General features: G+C 37.3%; 2 protein-coding genes across 2 annotated transcripts in view; one reads left to right on the top strand and one right to left on the bottom strand.

Annotated features, from left to right (window-relative positions):
* Positions 1-20,545, bottom strand: part of syn2b (synapsin IIb) — a 121,907-nt gene that overhangs the window by 7,592 nt on the left and 93,770 nt on the right. Inside the window, exons 6-9 of the mRNA XM_079395789.1 lie at positions 8,438-8,500; positions 6,976-7,118; positions 6,580-6,654; positions 2,048-2,150 (exon numbers count right to left, since the gene is read on the bottom strand). Coding sequence (XP_079251915.1) covers positions 2,048-2,150; positions 6,580-6,654; positions 6,976-7,118; positions 8,438-8,500 — 384 coding nt within the window. The remainder of the gene's footprint in view (positions 1-2,047; positions 2,151-6,579; positions 6,655-6,975; positions 7,119-8,437; positions 8,501-20,545) is intronic.
* Positions 10,144-16,828, top strand: LOC306856476 (metalloproteinase inhibitor 2-like). The gene is made up of 5 exons (XM_079395790.1): positions 10,144-10,359; positions 13,908-14,002; positions 14,447-14,552; positions 15,330-15,451; positions 16,090-16,828. Exons 1-5 carry the CDS (start codon positions 10,239-10,241, stop codon positions 16,291-16,293), a joined length of 648 nt encoding a protein of 215 aa, XP_079251916.1. The 5' UTR covers positions 10,144-10,238; the 3' UTR covers positions 16,294-16,828.

Consider the following 20,545-nt stretch of genomic DNA (forward strand, 5'->3'; position numbering starts at 1 on the left):
GCCTATGTGCTGCTCCTGCTTTCAATGAGGATGCACTCATTCACTGTGTGCTAACAAAGAAAACAGTTTCCATAGCAACATTGCCATGCCATACTAAGACTCTTATAATGAAGCAAAACATTTCAACAGCAACATGTTGTACAGAGAGAAATCTATGCTTTGACCATGATAGTTCATCATCTGAGATCAGATAAACAAGTATCTCTAAGCTAAAGGAAGAATGATGTCCGTTTTGGAAACGACGAGATGATTTCATCATTGTGGCACGCCACAGGGAAAAAACAATCATGACCACATCCTTCCATGATGAAAACTCAAAATATTGTCTTTTTTACCACATCAAAATAAATTTACCAAAAGTGTTGGAAATGAGGCGTTTTTATGAGGAATGTTTTGTGAGATCAAGAAATGTCTCGTTGTTGTTAAGGTCCACTCCCAACGAGCCAAAAACTGCAGCTTGAGCATCACTACACCAAGACGGGACAGTAGGTGTTTGCATTCATAAGTATGCAGTGATTACAGTTTCATCAGAGTGATATTTCATTCAGAAGCCATACAGTTTCTCTGTGTGTGGAAGAGAGACAAATTTAAGTTAATCAGTGATAACTCCTCATTCACTGGAAAAGTAAAAAAAAAACGCTGTGTCAAGAAGCGTCAGGACACAGCTTCACGGTTCCCACTCTTCTTCAGTGATCATTTCCAGGACTTCTCCAGGACATTTGTCATTTAATTATGGCAGAAATACAGGACATGGATCACGCCCTGAAGTAATATATTCCTCTCTCGAGCTCTCTTTAAAAACATACAGACTATAAAACCATGAAATCAGCCTCTTAAGTATTCATTACAACAAATGATTTCATTTTTTATTTACCTATTTGAAAATAAATTAAATCAGTTCATTATAATGCTAATAATAATAATCTTAAAGAAAAATATGTTTAAATATTGGCATGTACCCTTCAAATATTTTTAATTATGCATTGCTTAAAAAGGTATTGCAATAAAAAAAGCAATTGTTATAAAAAGTATTGCGTTTTTTCTTCCAACATTAATTGTTTCGGGCCAGTGGTGAACTTTTCGTTCTTGGCTAAAAGAAAACAATTACATTTTTTTTTTTTTTTTTTCAGGAAAACTACAAGAATTTCCAGGACATTTGATATTTTCTCTCATTTTCCATGCGTTTTCAAGAACTGGGAAATTAGTCCAGTTCTCTAGGTTATAGGACGCGTGGGAACCCTGAAACATTAGTGATGCCATCGGCTCTCATGTAACCGATTTCAACATTTAAGTCATTTTGTTACAAAGATATGATTGTGACTGTTTACTGGTTTAGGGGTAAAAGGTGGATTCAGGTGCTCAAAAATAGCTTTTTAATAGTGTCATGTAATTAAAAGTACTGTGACTATAATCCTATCTGGCTATTATGTGTTATATTGTTTAAAATGGTTTTGCTTTAAGGCTGGGAAGGAGTTCTAAAATATCATGACAGTACAACATAAAACCTATTTATTTTTAGTTAGAACAAAACACACTGTGGTTAAATCTTTGTGAGCTGACATCACATCAGTGACGCCTGTCTTATGAGACTGGGTTTACTGGCTGATTTTGGCAGAATTTGTATGAACCGTTCCTCATTTTTTGGCCAAATTTGGTGTTTAATGCTAAGTGTAAAGCCAATGACCTGCACATTTGTGGGTGGATATTAGCAGTAAATGATAAACTGTCATTAGAACGTAAACACTTAAATTATTCTCTCGCTTGAGCAAAAAAAGTGAGTTTCCAAAGAACAATTGTAATGACTCACATTCCTAACAATAGATTTGGCAATGATTTCTGCAAAACCTCACAAAGCATGCACCCATTTGTCTGTGTTCTGGCACAATGCTCAGTCACTGTGGTCAACGCCTCCTTTCATAACTATAATCTTCTAACTTCTTACACATTTCTGTCTCATTGTCTGGTGTTTATCTTCTACTATCAGTTCACATGCGACAACATAGAGGTCAGGTGCTTTTTATCAGTGCTTGTGTCACAATGCTCTCACCTCAGTGATATAGTCCTTTCCGTCCTTTCCATGTATGGCTTTAACAGCACAGATGTCTAGACCTCCAAAGACATCCGCACAGGCATCCACCCACCGCTTATATCTGTGAGACAGAAGAGCTTTCACTTTCCCAATTCCTGGTTTCTGATCGCTTCACGTTGAGTTATAAAATGAACTGCCTGTTGAACACCCATTTCAACATCCCTATCTACTTCAGTATTATTCTCACAGAATTGTGATTTAAACTCAACTTTTGGTTATGTTGCTCTGGTCAATATTTATAGAAATTCACTATTTGCAAGGAGAAAATATTTATTTTTCACTAACAAGGTTGTTCAACTGGTCATATGGCAAACCAGGATGATATTTTTGCCTTTATGGTTTATTAGACTTCGCCGAATCAGCATGTTGTCACAGCTCACTAGGAGCAAGGAACGAGGGAGCGAGGAGTACTTTAAAACACAGTCTTTAATAGTCCACACCCGTAGGAGACACAGGAACACAGGGAAAGATGTTCAGAACCGACAAACATTCACAGAAGGACTGGGGCTTTTAAACATAGGATAATAGGGGAAGACGACAAGACACACCTGGAATCAAATTAACACAATCAACACGAGGGAAAAACTGGGTCACAGGGTAGCGAAACACACACATGACAGTCCACAATCCTGACACATGTATACTCTGTCTGTGAGTTATTGGGGGCTCGAGCCCCTGCCCTTTTTCAAAATTATTCAATAAAACAAAATGCATTTGAATTCTAATTAACATGACAATGTGTGCAAAACGTTAACTAATCGCTCAAAAGTCGGAAAATTGTGCTTATTTATACATATCTGTCAAATCTGAGGCTTTGCTATGGGTTGCGTGCGCTTTGCTCGACTGACTGATATTCCACAGTCTGTTCAGAAACCATAGGCTCTCGAGCCATATATGGTTCTTTCAGTGAGTTTGTCGACGGAAGGAAAAAAATAAACCAAAGAATATTTTATCAACTTTTTTCATCAATAATCAAAGCTAGTGTGTCAATTTAATTAAAAATCCATATATTATATATTTTAGAATATTACATCATTCATCAATTCCTTTTTGTCATGTATAATACACCAACCAATAATGATCTGGCTCAAGTTCAAATTTCATTGGTATCAGACCTCTGTTGCATATGTCTTGTGTTTCCGTGCCCATATTTGGTTTGTTTCCTGTCCTTGTCTGATGTGATTATTCGTTAAGGCTTGTCCAGCCGTGTTCCTCTCATTATCTATAATTATCCCTGGTATTTAAGTCCTGTCTGTGTAGTGCTATTTCGTCTGGTCTACTCGTTACCCCCGGTGTTTGATGTCTGTGAGTTTGCCTTGTCCTGCCCTATCTTCAGTAAATTCCATTGTTTGAGTTACATCCTTGTCTGCGTGTTCCTCGTTCCTCCCTGCTGTGTGCACCGTGACAATTGGACAATAATGTGAAGTGGAGCGGTCATTTTCCTTTCTTATTCATAAATCGGTAGAAAATGACATGGGACAGACAAGCTTGTGGAGCGATCTGGATCTGCGGTTTATCTCATTTTTTATAAATCAAATGTGACCCTGGACCACAAAAAAAGTGTCAATTTTTCTAAATTAAGTTTCATACCTCATCTGAAAGCTGAATATATGAGCTTTCCATTGATGTATTTGAAAATCTGGAATCTGAGGGTGTAAAAAAATCTAAATATTGAGAAAATCACCTTTAAAGTTGCATATTACTAATCAAAAATGAAGTTTTGATATTTTATTGTAAGAAATTTACAAAATATCTTCATGGAACGTGATCTTTACTTAATATCCTGAATGATTTTTGGCATAAAAGAAAAATGTATAATTTTGACCCATACAATGTAGTGTTGGCTATTGCTACAAATATACCCATGCTACTTATGACTACTTTTGTGCTCCAAGGTCACAAATTACATTGCTGAGAAAATGGATGCTGAATGACTACTACATTTTGCTACAGTTTTTGCTTGGACACATCTAATCAATTTGGGTAATACTTTTTAATTTTAATTTTGCAACTTATTGTCAGACGTGTGTTTCCCATGCCCTGTTTCCCTCCCTCTCGTGCCCATATTTGGTCTTCCTGTTCCTTTCCTCGTTTAGTTTCATTATTAGTATATTAGTCCCCAGCCGTGTCTTTAATTATCCTATTACTCCACTGTTTATAAGCCCTGTGTCTGGTGTCAGCTGTTATTTGTGTCATTCGATGTTTCGATGTTCCTGTGTTCTAAGACTTTTGAGTTCCATTAAAGTCCTGAATCTCCTCGCTCCTTCCATGGCTCCTGGTGTTGCGTGACAGAACAGCGGACCTACAAAAGAAATGAGTGGCGCCCTTCCCCCATTTTGTTTTTGCCGTTTTTTCCAAGTTGTTGTTTGCCTTTTTGTCCTCTCTGCGACATGGAACTCATCATTCCTGCTCACCCAAGCCCGCGGTTCTTGGGGAAATCCCGGCCGCCGTTCACGAGAGATCGTCGCCGCCGTCTGCGGCTCACCCAAGCCCGCCGTTCGCGGGAGAGCAACACTGCCGTCCGCAGCTTTCCCAAGCCCACCGTTTGCGGGAGATCGATGCTACCATCCGCGGCTCACCCTAGCACGCCTGCAGAGAATATGGCAAGCCTACCAGAACCCCCAACTGCTCCCCGGGCGCTGCAGCAATATGGCTGCCCACTGCTCCGGGTGTGTGTTCACGGTGTGTGTGTGTGTGTGTGTGTGGATTTGTTCACTACTCACTGCTGTGTGTGTGCACTTGGATGGGTTAAAGGCAGAGCACCAATTTCGAGTATGGGTCACCATACTTGACAATACGTCACGACGACTTTAAAAAAAAAAAAAAAAGAATCCCTTCCCGAACTGACCACCACAAATGTACCTATTGGATTATTGGTGATATATGAAGGGATGTCTTGGCCTCCAGTACATGCTCTGCGCAAGCGCCCTCCTTCGTCTCCGCTGGTCCGTCCAGCTCTCCGTCGCCTCCTACGTCTCCGCTGGTCCCGTCCAGCTCTCCTACGTCTCCGCTGGTCTCGTCCAGTTCCGCGCCGCCAAGAGTCCGCGCCTCCAGAGCACCCCCCTGAGGTGAACTTCCTCAAGAAAATGTTGTGGGGGGGGGGCATATAGTCATGGCCATAATGGCCGGGTCAAGGCCATGGCCGACCGAGTCCCTGGATCCGCCATGGCTCCCGGACTCCCCTGATCCGCCATGGCCACCCGGATCCCCTGCTCCACCTTGGGTCCCGGAACGGGCGCCGCCCTGGAGGCCTCCAGAGCATAACCCTCCCCTCCCCTCCCCGTTGGTTGATGCAAGGCGCAGGATGCGCCTTCCGCGAGGGGAGGAGGGAGTAATATCAGACCTGGGTTTCCCGTGTCCCGTTTCCCTCCCTCTCGTGCCCATGTTTGGTCTTCCTGTTCCTTTCCTCGTTTAGTTTCATTATTAGTATATTAGTCCCCAGCCGTGTGTCTTTTAATTATCCTATTACTCCACTGTTTATAAGCCTTGTGTGTCTGGTGTCAACTGTTATGTGTCATTTGATGTTTCCATGTTCCTGTGTTCTAAGGCTTTTGAGTTCCATTAAAGACTTTGTTAATAGTATCTCCTGAATCTCCTCGCTCGTTCCATCGCTCCTGTTGCGTGACACTTATAAAGCTTTAAAATGTTTTTAATATGCATATTAGAACTAGTGTAGAAAAGGGCATTTTCATTTTGCACTAAATGTTGCACATTTATGGTAAAATGTAACTTTAAATACAGAAATAAAATTCCATTTTACATATTACATTTCAAATTAAATTTTGCTACACATATGCTTCCATATTTGGCAGCATATGTGTAGTTTTCTTTTCCAATGCTACATTGACGTGACTAATAAATTCTGAAGTGATTCTGTAGCTTGTTCTTTGTGGTTTGTAATAGCCAATCTGGGATGTGTTTCCTGTACAACCCTGTCATAACTAACTTGCAGTGGTAAATTGGTGGTAAATTAATTAGCTAGTCATGACGGTTTCCCAGAAGCACAGTATTTTTGTAGCACATCCATCATTCAAACAATATACTGTAGAAGAACTTGATTTAAATGATCAACTTGAAATAAATTATTTTGAATGTAAGTTAAACCCTTTTATTTTTTATTTGTTTTAACAGATGTTTTCCTGATGAAGCACTTTTTTACCAGATATCTTGGCACCTCTGATTGATTACAGACTTTCAGTTTTATTGACTATTTCATCCTTTATAAATTTAGCATTCTAACTTCCTATCAGCTATCTGATACACATGCATGCTCCAGAGCAAAACCAGGCCTTGATCGTAAGACAGGTGGCTTATTTTAATGGCTTTTAATGGAATTTACGACTTCCTTTCTGCTGTCATATTGCTGTCATTTTTGTATTAAAAGTTTATTACAGCGTGCACTAGCATAAAGATGGCATTACTGTGCATGGACTAAAAGGCTGCACCAATACAGCAAGTTCATCCAAAGCGTTTCTGTCTGTCTTACTCACTTTTCAGTCATGGCTACTTGTTCCAGCATGGCAGAGCCAGTGTTTGATTTCCAGTTGCCAGATATAGATGTTCTCCTGTGAATCGAAGTCATTTATCATTTCACACAGCACATACTGTATCACATATTCAGCCTGCTCAATGATTTCACCAATCATTATGAAAGGAATGCTACACCAGAAAATGATAATTTGCTATTGTATGACATAAGAGGATGCATAGACTGCTATTGTGATATGATATTAAGATTTTTTGTGTGTGTGATCATTCTCTGCATCCTTTTTGAAGCTTGAAAGCCTCATTAATTGTCATTTCATGGATCAGGAATGACTTGAGGGTCTACCAGCTTGGCATTGATGGCCTATTACTGGAAGCTGTGTCGGTGCAGCTGTACTTACATGTACGCTTTGTAGTCAGAACCGATCTTCTGGACCCTGATATCGTATTTAGCATCAATGAAAGGCTCTGTGGTGGTGTAGGTTTGAGTGATGGCCACAACGCTTGCAATGTCTTGGAAGTCACTGTGATTGTCAACTTTCACCTGCCAAGGCAAACTTCCATTAATATGTTGTCCGGTTTTTAATGGGCTGAGACTCATTAATAGATAAGTTGGGCAAATGTGTAATTTCTTTGAAATCAGCAGCTTTGAAGGAAGTATTAAACACGTACTCTATCGGCTCTTTTAAAGGAAAACAGGTAAACAATGCCATGGTTTAGACACTGGGTGTCATTCACTAATAGCTAGTATGTATGCACAGAGAACTTCTCACAAAAACATATGCCTAATTTATAACTCATGCACAGGTACATTAATTTGTTCTTAACATTCTTAACACATTTAAAAGGGCACTCAGAATATGTGATTTTTGTGTACTTTTGTGTATTCTAAATTTTTCCGTAAATTTAGAATATATTTTTGATGAATGATGATTTATGAATGCAGTATAGCAGTCAAATGAACTAACAGAATGTAAGTTTGGTGCACAGAATACACACTTGATTTATTTCTGTTCAAAACAATCAGGGTTCTGTACACATCAGGGTTATTATTGTTAACTAAAACTACTGGTGAAACTTTATTTTGATTAGTGCCCTTTAGACATTGTTATAAGCAATTTTGCAACTACATGTTTAGCATGTTACTACATGATTAGCATTTTTATGCATTAGACACTTTATTTTGATGCGCCACAACAGACATTCTACTGACTAAAAGTAATTTTGCAAGTAATTCTAATAATCTTAACCTAACAGTCTACTAATACTCCAATGACGGTTAGTTGACATGCATTTACAAATGAATCATGAGTTAGTTGACATGTAGTTGCAAAGTTATTTAGAGTCAGCAGAATGTCTAAAGAGGACCATCAAAATAAAGTGTAACCAAACTATTATAATGAAAATAAAAATAAATGAAACTTAAATAGTCATATAAAAAAAGTAAAAGGCAAAACTTTATTTTAAGGTGTCCTTGTTACACGTTACATGCACTTACTATTATAATAAAAATAAATTATTACATGCAAATAACACTAAGCCAAACCCTAATCCTAACCATAACCATACAGTAAGTACATGTAGTTAATTAATATTACTCAGTACTTAAATGTACGGTATAATTACACTGTAACAAGGACACCTTAAAAAAAGTGTAATCCAATAAAATCAAAAGCACATAGTAAAATTACAAAAGAATACTATAAATTACTGAAAACTAAAATTAAAATGGAAACACAGAAATGAAATATTAACAAAAACTATAATAACAAATAATAATAAAGTAACACGTGCACATGGATAAAATTTAACTCAGACCTTTTGAACAGCTGTTTTCACAATCGGTCAAACATTTTATCATACCTTCCCCATTCCAGAGTGGGCATGTCCAATCTTCACCACCACAGGGAATGTTGGCATTGAGATCTGAAACACAGATTCATTGTTTTCACTGTTGACTTTCTTAACCTCTTAACTGTCACCCCCCCTTTTTGAAAACGTTTTGAAAGTGCACTATTTAAAGTTAAATTGTAATAATTCATGAATGCTTTTGAATACAGACCTAAGATTGGTCTCCTTTTAAAGAAGACAATCAGCAGATTATTGCAGAAGTGAAATAATTTCAAAAAACAAAAGTAAAAAAAAGTTTAAATTTACTGTAAATAACATGTACGATACTATTATTATTATATATTATATAAAATAAATATTTTACTAAATATATTTTAATCCAAATTTGACAAAATTAAAGCCATATGTCTAAATATGTTGTGTTCCAAATTTGAAGTTGATATAAAAAAAATTGAGGTTACTATGCAATTTTGTTTAGGCGTTATACCACAAACAGCCACCGGGTGCCATTCAAACCCCATTGAAGTTTTTTTTAATGCACTTTTCTGTAACAAATGGATCAATTTCTCTCTCACTCTTACTCCTATCACAAATAACCACCAAATATGGAATCCTGAGACTCAGACCTTTCCGATGATATGTATTTTGTCAAGATTATAAAAAGTTTTGATTCTATAAGACCGTAATACATTTAGTCACCACTAAGGGGGAGGAGCCCGCTAAAAGATTTTAAAGTACCATTTCTATGGTGACGCAATATCCGATTTCAAAACGGTTTTCACAGGATGAATTTTGAGATTTTAAGCTTTCAAATTATATATAATATATGATGATTACTAAAACATGTGATAGGAAAAAAGGAAACGAATAGAATTTTTGTGTCAAAGGTCAGCGCTCCTATTATGGTGTATATGTTTTGAGTGTGCGCTCTTGTCATAAATTAATCTATTACTGCTCCTACATAATTTTTTATAACAAACAGTGGTGGAATATCTATTTAGGAGTCTTGGACCTTTCCAATGATATATAGTTTGTCATGATTAGATTAGGATTTAATGGTAATATATTGAAGTAAAGTTAGGTGTCCCGTATACGGGACGGTGACAGTTAAGGTTAAATATGCATGATCCATGTTTGCATTGGTTACTGACTTTAAGCAAGGATTCAGGAACTGGATTTAATCCCATTTAATCCCAGATACAGGCCAATAAAAACTTGTATTGTTTCAGCATCTGTTAGTCATTTATTATGCTTCAGAAACAGGTGTGTTGCTGACAATTATCAAATCCGGCTCATCATAGGCAGTCCAGCAATCAAGCATGTGTGAATAAGACGAGTTTTATGTCCTAACCACAAGCGACTGATCGTTAAAATTGCACGCAACATGACAACCAATTTGACTATCTGACATTTCTGAGTGCAACACAGGATTTAAACAGACTCATTTCCATGGGGAACTGATGACATAGAGTATGAGAACGCCGCCAGATCTGAATGGATCAACAAAAATCTTAAAAAACATACTACATGGGAAAATCTAAAAATGCACAAAGTTTCCTCTGAGGGGTAGGTTTAGGTGTAGGGTGATAGAAAAAAACAGTTTGTACAGTATCCCTGTAAACCATAAAAAACAACGTGTGTGTGTGTTTGTAGAGGGTGGGGTTTGTTTAGTTAGAAGGGTGGTCCTTTCCTTCGCCAGACATGAAAGCTATAAAACTCCCGCAGCAGCTGCAGAGAGAAGGAGATCACCGCAGACAGACGGAGGAACATAAGAAGTGTCTTTGATATAGCTGATAATTTCTCTTGCCTGAGCATGTCTGCTGCTGTAACTCTAGCGCTGCTGTGGTTCTTGTCTGTGGGACTGAAGGAGCAGGTCGAGGGCTGCAGCTGTGCTCCAGGACACCCTCAGCAGCTCTTCTGCATGTCTGACATAGGTATGTCTAACAAACCCCATGCTCTTTATTTTTATAGCTTTGCCAAAGTAAAGTGGCAGTGACAAATCTATCAAGAACATTACACTGTTACGTAATCTTCCATAATCTTTTGTATAATCTAGTCCATCTATTCCATAATCTTGTCTGTCCACAATGCGGACTTGTAAGGAACGGCTTGTGAACAGAGTGGATCTCAACAGATTTAGGTTCAGGACAGTGTTGCGACACCGCAATGTGTCAAACATTACATTTGTAATTAATGCGTAAATAATCATCAGAATCAAGGTGATATTTAGTTGTTGCCTCATTGAGGAAAGAGTAGTTTTCTTATTTTACAATGATCTGGCATACCTATTAACCTTTTTATAACAGTTCTCGATACTCTGTAATTATTAATAAGCTGATATTCAATCTGATGTTGTAATAAGTCACTGTTCAGCAATCTAGTTTCTTAGTCACCTTGGAGAGTCATTTACTTTTTAATTAGCTCTCGTTATAGCTTTAAAAATATGTGTTATGTAATTTGAACTTTAATAAAGTCATCATTGAGGTCATTGACTATTGTATTGGGAAGGCCTAAAAGCGTTCTTCTTGGATTAAAACCTCTGTTTGCTGTCAGAAATCCAAGTTCATTCATTGTGAAAATATATATATATAAGATATATAAATATCTTTATATTGGCTTATTACAGAGTCCATCACTTGCAGCTTAAACAGTAGATTTTGTTTTCCCGGACAAAATATCTAGTCTACCTACTTAGTCTATCTAGTTTACCAGAGAAGTAGGTAATGAAATAAGGTAAGATTTTGCTTCAGAGAATCTACCTTATCCAGTCTTACTTTATAGTTTTTCAAACAAAGGTGAAAGTGTTTTTACTTACAAGTGAAAGAAGTCTAGTCAAAAGACAAAAACAAAACTGTTCTCTGAAAACAGGTCTTTTGATTCTCAGGTACATTTATCTAGTTTTAAAAATGTTGAGATTTTCTGAAAAACAAGACTTTTGCAGCACACTCGTTTAAACATTCTGCTAAATGTGTTTCATTCAGAGAACATAAGAGTTGTTTTGAATCCCTGCTTCAGTGCGTCAGAGCTGCTTTGGCATTCCAGTCTTTGTTCTGGAACAATAAGGCATGGAATGACCGGTATGAGGTTATAAAGACATGCAGAGTCCTGTAGTATTCATTCAGCAAATACAGTAAATCCACATCAACTAGAAAACAACTATCAGTGTACCATCCCACTCATTTATAACCAAAATATGTTTTATCTCTTTCGCTGTGTAATTCAATGCCAAATTCTTTCATCTAGGCAAACTGATCTCCTAACGCAGCAGAAGATGTTAAAGGGTCAAAGACAAAGAAAGTTGTCCAAGATAACCACTTTCAGCAAATAAATGTTTGATTAGGGTTGGAGCTAAACTTTGCAGGAAAGTGGACCTCGAGGTCCAGAGTTGAGTTCTCCTGCATTAGAGTATAGGGTTACACTTTACTTGAAGGGGTATGCATACGTTTGCTCAGATATGCAAATTTTAATGCAAAGATGACATTGTTTGAGATGTCTTTGTTATGGGCTAGGGTTAGGGGTAAGAGTAGGGGTAGGGTTAGGTCAAATAATGTCATCTTTGCATTAAATTACATAACTGAGCGAATGACACTTAATGACAGTTGTCATAAACATGCATAAAACCTCCTTCATATTCATGACGTGTCATGTCATAATTATGAAGGTTTCATGTCAGTCTTATGCACACCCCTTCAAGTAAAGTGTTACCGAGTACAGTATCAAAATACAGTGTAGGTGAACATACTCAGAAGCCTAGGAACCAATAAAATAGGACCTAAACACATGAAAAAAAGAGACCATGAACAACAGATAGAAATACACTTAAAAATAAGAATCTCTGAGAACAAAACAGGCAAAACATGGCTTAGGGTCCATGGTGGGCTACTTGAGCTGCATTTTTATCCTCCTCACCAGTGGTTAAATAGATCCTAGGATCGAGATGGCCACATCTTAAAATTGTGTCAGCGTCACTCGATAACACTCATATAGGATGGATTTCAGCATTTAATTCAGACCAAGCAATCAGGGAATCATCAGAAAATGTCATACTGGTATAGTCCTCGAGAGAGCGATCATTTTTGGTGATCACAGGCAGATCCATGCCTTTCAGATGGCCCATTTATTTGTCATGGACTGTTTGTGGGCAGGGAAGAGTTCAAGCGAGGATCTATATAAGCATTATATATTCATTAAACGAAAGACTCAGGAGCACAAGGAACCACAGGAGAATTGCAAACCAGCTCATACTTAGAAAAATGGACAATGAGCAAATTAAACTGAAGGCTATAAGTACATCAGTAACAAATAAAGAACTAAATGTGACCCTGGACCACAAAACCAGTCTTAAGTGTCTAAATTAAGTTTTATACCTCATAAAGATAATCTTTCCATTGGTGTATGGTTTGTTATGATAGGACAATATTTGGCTGAGATACAACTATTAGAAAATCTGGAATCTGAGGGTGCAAAAAAATCTAAATATTGAGAAAATCTCCTTTAAAGTTGTTCAAATGAAGTCCTTAGCAATGCATATTACTAATCAAAAATGAAGTTTTTATATATTTACGATAGGAAATTTACAAAATATCTTCACTGAACATCTTAATATCCTAATGATTTTTGGCAGAAAAGAAAAATGTATAATTGTGACCCATACAATGTATTGTTGGCTATTGCTACAAATATACCTGTGCTACTGATGACTGCTTTTGTGCTCCAGGGACACAAATGAGACACAGGTGAACAAAATCAGTAAATATAGTAACAAATGAGAATGTACTCAGAATCCTAGAAACCAACAAAACAAGTAACAAAAAGGAAAAAGAAACCATGAACAGCAGATAGAAATAAACTTCAAAATAATAGTCTCTGAACACAAAACACAGGCAAATCATGATATCCATGGCATGAAAATGTATTTCTAAAAAGGCTTAATGACCTTGAGCCACAGTCCTGAGTGTCACATACCACATGACTTTGACTGAAAATAAGACTCAAAGTTGTTGTTTTTCTTTTATTAGTAGCATTTCAAAATAATGTTCACTTAAAAGATCAAATGTAGTAAAATTTAGCAAATAAAGCCAGGTTAAAACTGCGAGATATATTTTATCAGCTCTTGAAGGTAACAGTATGAGGGTTACCTGTGAGAGAGTTAAGTAAGTTTTAGGTACATCAGGCTGGACTGTATTTAGTGCTTTCTTTCACTATGTATTTAGTAATTGAATTGCTAAGGTATGCTGGGGTTCTGTCAATAAGAGTTAATAAGAAAATCCTGAAATCATTCCTGCGAGACAGTAAGTTACACTCTAAACTCTTGTATGCTTCGCACATAATGTGGTTTTAAAAATGGAAATTGCTGTCAAAAGTACATTATACATGATAAAGCCTGTGCATGTTTCTAACAAAAGAAACTGATTTCCCTGAAATGATTCCTTTGCTTTCAGTATCATGCACTAATAATAACATCTGACACGTTTCTGATTAGTGATGCAAGCTGAGGTAACTGGGGAGAAGATCATACACAGCGATGAAAATATACCTGGCATGGGAAAAATTCAATATGAAATCCAAGTGATAGAGGTGAGCTAAAGTACTTGATGATCACATAAATGTTCTGCTGGGAAAATTAAATAAACTAAGTAACAACTAGTAGCACAATAATAGTCTGGTCAAACCAAACCAAACTTTTTTTGACTAGCCAGAAACTGTAAGTGTCATGAAGACTACAGTTGATATTCAAATATGAATTTCAGTATTTTTGATATACAGTATGAAGTTCAAATCCGCCTTTTTCCAATCTAATTCTTCTCTCTATGCCCATCCTATATCAGCTCACAGAGGCATTTACTTTAAATTAAATTAAATGTTGTTGTTTTTTTCCTTTTTGAAAATGGATCAGCAGTTTAGGGTAAAGAGTAATTCTAATATACCTCAATACAATATACAATAAACAGAGGTTCAAATAGCCAAATAAAAATGTATTATGGTGACTTTGCAAAAATGATGACAATCTTGTTTTTGCAGGTGTTCAAGGGTTTTGACAGAATAAATGATATTCAGCATGTCTATACGAATGAGATGTCTTCAATGTGCGGGATCAGACTGGGCCGTGGACAGTATCTGCTTTCAGGTAAAAAACATTTAGGATGTTTTCACAAACTAAATGAGCTATACTGCAAAACAGACATGACAGTGGACAATACTTGACCAATGATTAAAAAAATGTTATAGTGACAGTAGCTTATTCATTTGTGTCAGTAGTACACATCAATCATGCTGAAAAAAGAGAACACATACTTGTCCAGTCACACCTGCTTTCATTTATTTGATCGCAGGAATGCACAAAACAACTTTGTTTGAGCATTAAGTCCAGAGGTGTACACCTTTAGAAAAAAATACTGATTAGCTCTCATTTTTTTCTGTCATGTTTTTTTTTTAGAAAGAATTATCAGCTATATTAATTTACCAATAAATAATGCAATCTGATGAGGTTTGAGCTGACAGACAGTCCTCAAACATCATCAACAAAGACAAAGGGAAGAGATAGAAGACTGAATAGATACACAAGTGCAATTATATATGTGCTTCAATTGGATATTTTCATGAGTGTAGTGCATTTATTATGGCAATGGTTAGCATATGTGCCTTTATAATTCTGCAAAAATATATTAATACCTCATATTGTGATCATTGGATTGCAAGTTATTGCAGACACTTGATGATGTCTGAAAGCTATTTTTGTAATGAAAATGAATTATCTTTGAAATTTATCTTGAGAGTTTACGTTTATGAAACCATTCATATCATGAGGGTGATCGACTGGCTAACACTGTATAGGTGGAGCTATATAGGTGGGAAAATAAAACAATATTCAGATTTATGATACTGTATGTTTGTTATCTCACAGGAAGCATCACGCCTGAAGGATTCTTCGTTTCAATGTGCGACTATCTTGAGCTCTGGGACAAACTCTCCTTAATGCAAAAAGAGAACCTCAAAGACAGATATCTGATGGGCTGTACCTGCATGGTAATAAACTATGTCATATATTTATTTCATCCTAGTTGACAATGATCCAAACATTATGATCACTCAATTATATCGTGTCATTCCACTGACTTACTTTTGTTTTGTTTTTTTACATCTAATATTAACTAAGATTATCAAGGGGCTTGATAACATACAAGGACAGGACAAAAGCCAATTAAAGGTTCTATAATACTTAGAAAATCACTAATCCAATTTAGAGAAGATTTTTGAGTTGTTTATTTAGCCATGTCTGTAATAAAAAAAAACAACAACTCTTATTTATGAAGGTTTGGATGAACGAAAATTTGTCATAGATCAATTCTCACTATTAACTATGACATTTTACTGCAATAAACTCTTAATTTGCGTAGATTTAGGTTTAGGTATGGGTTGGATTAAGGGATCTAAAATATGGTCATGCAGAATCAGAAACTAATATCTGCTTTATAAGTACTAATAAACAGCCAATATACAGTACTTGAAATGTGCATGCTAATAAGATACAAGTTCATAGTGCAAACTGGTCCCTAAACTAAAGTGTTACTCAAAAATTGGTCACACTTTATATAAGTCCAATTCGTACTATTAACAAACCATTAACTACAACTTTTGCCTCAATAAACTCTTAATCTCTACAGATCTCTACCTGCATTGAAAAGCCCTGTCAACCCAGCACCAAAAATGAGTGCATACTGACAGTCTGGTCATCCTTCTGGCCGTTTGAGGACGGAGAATCTGTTCACGAGTCTGCCTGCATCAGACACAGTGATGGCTCCTGCGGCTGGTATGAAGGAACTGGCACACCTTCTGAAAATGACACCATGGACGTGTCTGAAGTCTGACGGCTGAGAGCAGGAGTGGTTTCTCACTGTAAAAGAAGCTGCTTGACAGACCGTTCAGATGTAAACACATGCAAGCCCTTTAACCTGCTATACTTTCTTATAGCCACATAGAGCACCTTAACCACCACTGCTTATCAACCACACAGATCATTCTAGTGAGCACCTAACTTAAGCAACAACCTAGCAACCACTCAGAACACCTTAGAAACCACTTAGTATTCCTCAAACAACCACCGAGAACAACTCAGCAACATTTTAGCAGCCGACATACTCTTCAAACTTACATACAATTAATGGTCACACTCAAATATGTTGAGTCTATTGTACACCAAAATGTGAGATTGCATTGTCTAATTAATGATGAGGTCATTTAGCTTTGCCTGGCTAAACAATTTACATTATAAATAGCAGTGCTGGATTATTAGCATGTCATATTTATGCTACAATATGATGACATATCCTTTACAATGGGTCCAAATCATTTGATTTTCTATTTAAAAAGGAATAAAGAGAAATTAAAAACCAATTCAGCTTGTTTTGTTGTTGTTGTTTTATTATTATATTATAATTTTTTTATAAAGTTTATGGCTTAAATTGTTTATTCGCACATACCTTCTACACAGACAAAAAAAGAGTGTGCAATGGACCTTTTCACATTTATTGTCACACTCATGCTTATAAATGAGTGCACGACAATGAGGAAATAATGGTCTTTTAATAAGTCTTTTAATCCACAATGGTCTTTTAATAAGTAATCCACAAGGAACACAAGAGAATTACTAGAACCAACATAGCACAAAATGTAGACATGAACAATAACTGGCACCGACTGAATAGAACAGGGAGCATAAATAAAAAACAAGCAAGGGACTAATGACTTAATTAATAGAACACAGGTGAACTTAATAACTAATTAAACACAGAGGGAAAACTAGGTCAAACGACAAAGACATAACTAAGGCCCTGTTCACGCGGAGACACATTTAAGATATTTCTTGAGACGAGGTAAAAAAAAAGAAAAGGTATCGGATAAGGAAAGTTCTGGCTTCGTGTGGATGTGGCCTTAAGCAAAACAGACATACATGTGACATTCACAGATTTAAATAAATCTTTACTATTTTACATTTTATCTGTATTATATGTTCTTGATGTATTTAACATGTTATTTTTTAAAGTAATAACTTGTTAAAAAAATCAAAACAAAACAAAAAAACAGAGCCAACATGACATTTAAAAAAAAAATGACGGGGATTAAGAAAGCTGCCAGTGGTATGTTTTCACAATTGGTTGGTCGTATGCCCGTTTGGGATGCATCATGCTGATTGCAAGATAGCATGACATCAGCATGAGATGTAGCTGGTCATCTCTTAAAAAACATTACAGACATGTTCTACAAGTGGATAATATGCAAATTGAGTTAATCTACTAAAATGTAGGAAAAATTAAGTTACATTAAATCTTTTACAACAGTTGTATGTAAAATATCTGTTTTATTTATTTGCTTATTTATTGTTTGTTTGTTAATTGTTCTTCAAAATATATTCTTTTGTGTGCCACAGAAAGAAAGTTGTATGGTTTTAGAACGACCTGAGAGTGACTAAATGATCACAGACATTTTGATATTAATCGACTCCAGGATGTAGGTGGCTTTTTCCTTTCATTAAAACAGTCAAGAAGATTTTTTTAGCTGCAAACATAGTCCATGGCTACTGTCACTTTGAGAGTGAAAAAAACATATCAGGCAACACAAAATGAATACCCACAACACCTGACAATATACTGAGGTCTTATGAAGCGAAATGATCAGTCTGTGCAAGAAACTGAACATTATTTACAACATTATTACCTGTCCATCATCAAGTAAACACGGAAGTCTGATTCTTTTCCACAAACTGGTTCTTTTGGACAGGCCATTTTATTGAACTGGTTCAAATAACTGATTTAGTGTTTAATTGTTTGTTTTTTTCATACCTGCACGAACAAATGGCTTTTCAGGCCGCCAAAATGGCCAGATTTTATTTCGTAAATGTGCGAGGTGCAAGAGAAAATCTGTACGGAAGGACGGTATACTGGTAAACCACCACCTCAAACGTAAATCTTAAGAGTGGTCTGTGATTAGGGGCTATGTGTATATGAAAATTAGCATCTTTCAGATCCATCCAGAAAAAAACAATCATCTGGGCACACACACTAGAGGATTTGCCAGAATGTTAGGATTCAAAACAGCTGTTTCATTAAGGTATGGTTTAGATGCCTCAAGTTGAGGATGGGCCTGAGGCCACTTTCAGTAGCAGCTGTAAAAACTGGACTCGCTGTGGGCTGCCAAGACCTTCTCTACAGTATCCTTTGCTATTAAACACTCTACTTCTGAACGAAGGATGCAGGCTTCTCTGCCTTGGACAGAAGTTTGGACCATGCCCCTAAAGCAGAGGGGTCTGCAAGTGAACTAGAGTGAGTAACATTGTTTGATTATCTCCAGGATGCAAACTGATGCCCCCAGAATGGCCTCCCAGGCCCGCATTTATGTGGCCAGGGGCTGGAGCACCACAAGCTGTGGGTTGCCAAACTGGGGCAGGGAGTCTGTGTTGTTTCAAGTGTGAAGACCAGAACAGCTCTTTTTGTGAGGGTGCTTTTTTTATTATTTGGCTTACTGTAAGAGTGGCTATGTTTACATGCACAATTTTTGGTTCAATCGGACTGAATTCATTCCGATTGATGAATCTGAATGTAGTGTTTACATCAACGTTGAACATGTACAAAGTTGATGTGCGTTTAAAATCAGGATATATTTTTTTTTACGTGCGCACACTGCATAAATATAGAGTTTCTCACTGTTTGCACATAACTACTCTCCTACACTGTTTCTTTATTTGTTTTTAACTGCAGAATTCCAGGTTCACATGGATTTCTCAATTGAAGGTTGAGGGTGATGGAAGAGCTCAGCCAGGTCTGCAACTGAATTCTTTGGAGCAGAAATATCACAATTTGGGTCAAAGCAAGCCAACACTAGCCAGGGCCTCTTCTACCAGTTTGAGGTGAGAGCACAGGAGGATACCAGCTCAACATGAAGGCTATCAAATCTAGCAAATTTGTTGGGGGTCAACCCAGAGCAAAGCTAGGGCTGGGTCTGCCTCCTCCGGGGACAGCGCTTCCAGGTTCACTACCTGATCCCTGAAGGAACCTTCTCGCTCCCCTAAGGAACCTGATGACCAGGTCGTGCTTCCCTGCCGTCTTACCGTCGACGGGGACGTGATTCGCAGATACTGCAGCAACGTAAACTTTAAGGGTGGAGGGAGGCAGCCTTCGCTCATAAAGGAACACTTGCTGCAGAAAGGAAAGCACGGCTCTGATCAGTAATCTCCAGGGGTCCTCTCGGCGAGAGGAATAACATTTGATGAACAAGTTCCACTTCAAGGCGTAAGCGTGTCTCGTAGAGGTGCTTGCACCGAAGTGATGGTGACCGCTACCTCTTGGGGTAGGTTACCTAGAACCTCCGCGCCCCATCCAGGACCAAACATGGCATTTCCAGAGGTCCGGACATGGGTGTCACAGGGTGCCCCATCTCTGAGAAAGAAGTCTGTCACGAGGAGCATCAGTTATGTGAACCAGGTTCGGTTGGGCCAGTAGGGCGCAATGAGCAAGACCTGCTCCTTATCCTTCCTGATCTTGCACAGTGTCTGTGTGAGAAGGCTCACTGGGGGAAACGCATACTTGTGCTATTTTAATCTTGTATTGCTTTTTTGACTCTCAAATCATCAAGGACCATAGTTTCAGCTAAAAATCTTCTTTACGATTGCACTGAAGACAAAAAACCTACACCAACATCTTGGATTCAAGCTTTAATTTTTGGGTGAACTGCTGGATTTAGTGTTTTGCTTTAGAACTGGGAATTGTTTTGATATCAAGAAGCTGTAGTGTAGATATCAGGACTTTGAATGGTGATATCAACAGTCCACTGGTCTTTGGTTAAGTGTTTAGTTTGAGATGAGTTTTATGAAAACAAATAGCTTCTATTGACAGATTGCATGTAATATTAAGTGAAATGTTGGTAATGATTTAGATTACAACCCGCAACGTACTGCGCAAGTAAACATAATTTACATCGTAACTTTTTTGTAATTATAGTGTACCTATTCAATACCTCCGTGTAGGTATAAGGGAATAATATGCAAAGTTTTGGGAATAAAGGGGTAATAACCTTTAAAATTGCTAATTATTTCTACTGTAAGTATTTTGAAACTAAGGGGTACCT

This window comes from Barbus barbus (genome assembly GCF_936440315.1).
Source record: "Barbus barbus genome assembly, chromosome: 37".
NCBI lineage: Eukaryota > Metazoa > Chordata > Actinopteri > Cypriniformes > Cyprinidae > Barbus > Barbus barbus.

Bases quoted from the DNA above. Each gene is read 5' to 3' on its own strand.
- LOC306856476 (XM_079395790.1), top strand. From the start codon at position 10,239: ATGTCTGCTGCTGTAACTCTAGCGCTGCTGTGGTTCTTGTCTGTGGGA. The intron at 14,553-15,329 runs GTAAAAAACATT...GTTATCTCACAG, and splicing joins TGGACAGTATCTGCTTTCAG to GAAGCATCACGCCTGAAGGA. The intron at 15,452-16,089 runs GTAATAAACTAT...TAATCTCTACAG, and splicing joins TGATGGGCTGTACCTGCATG to ATCTCTACCTGCATTGAAAA.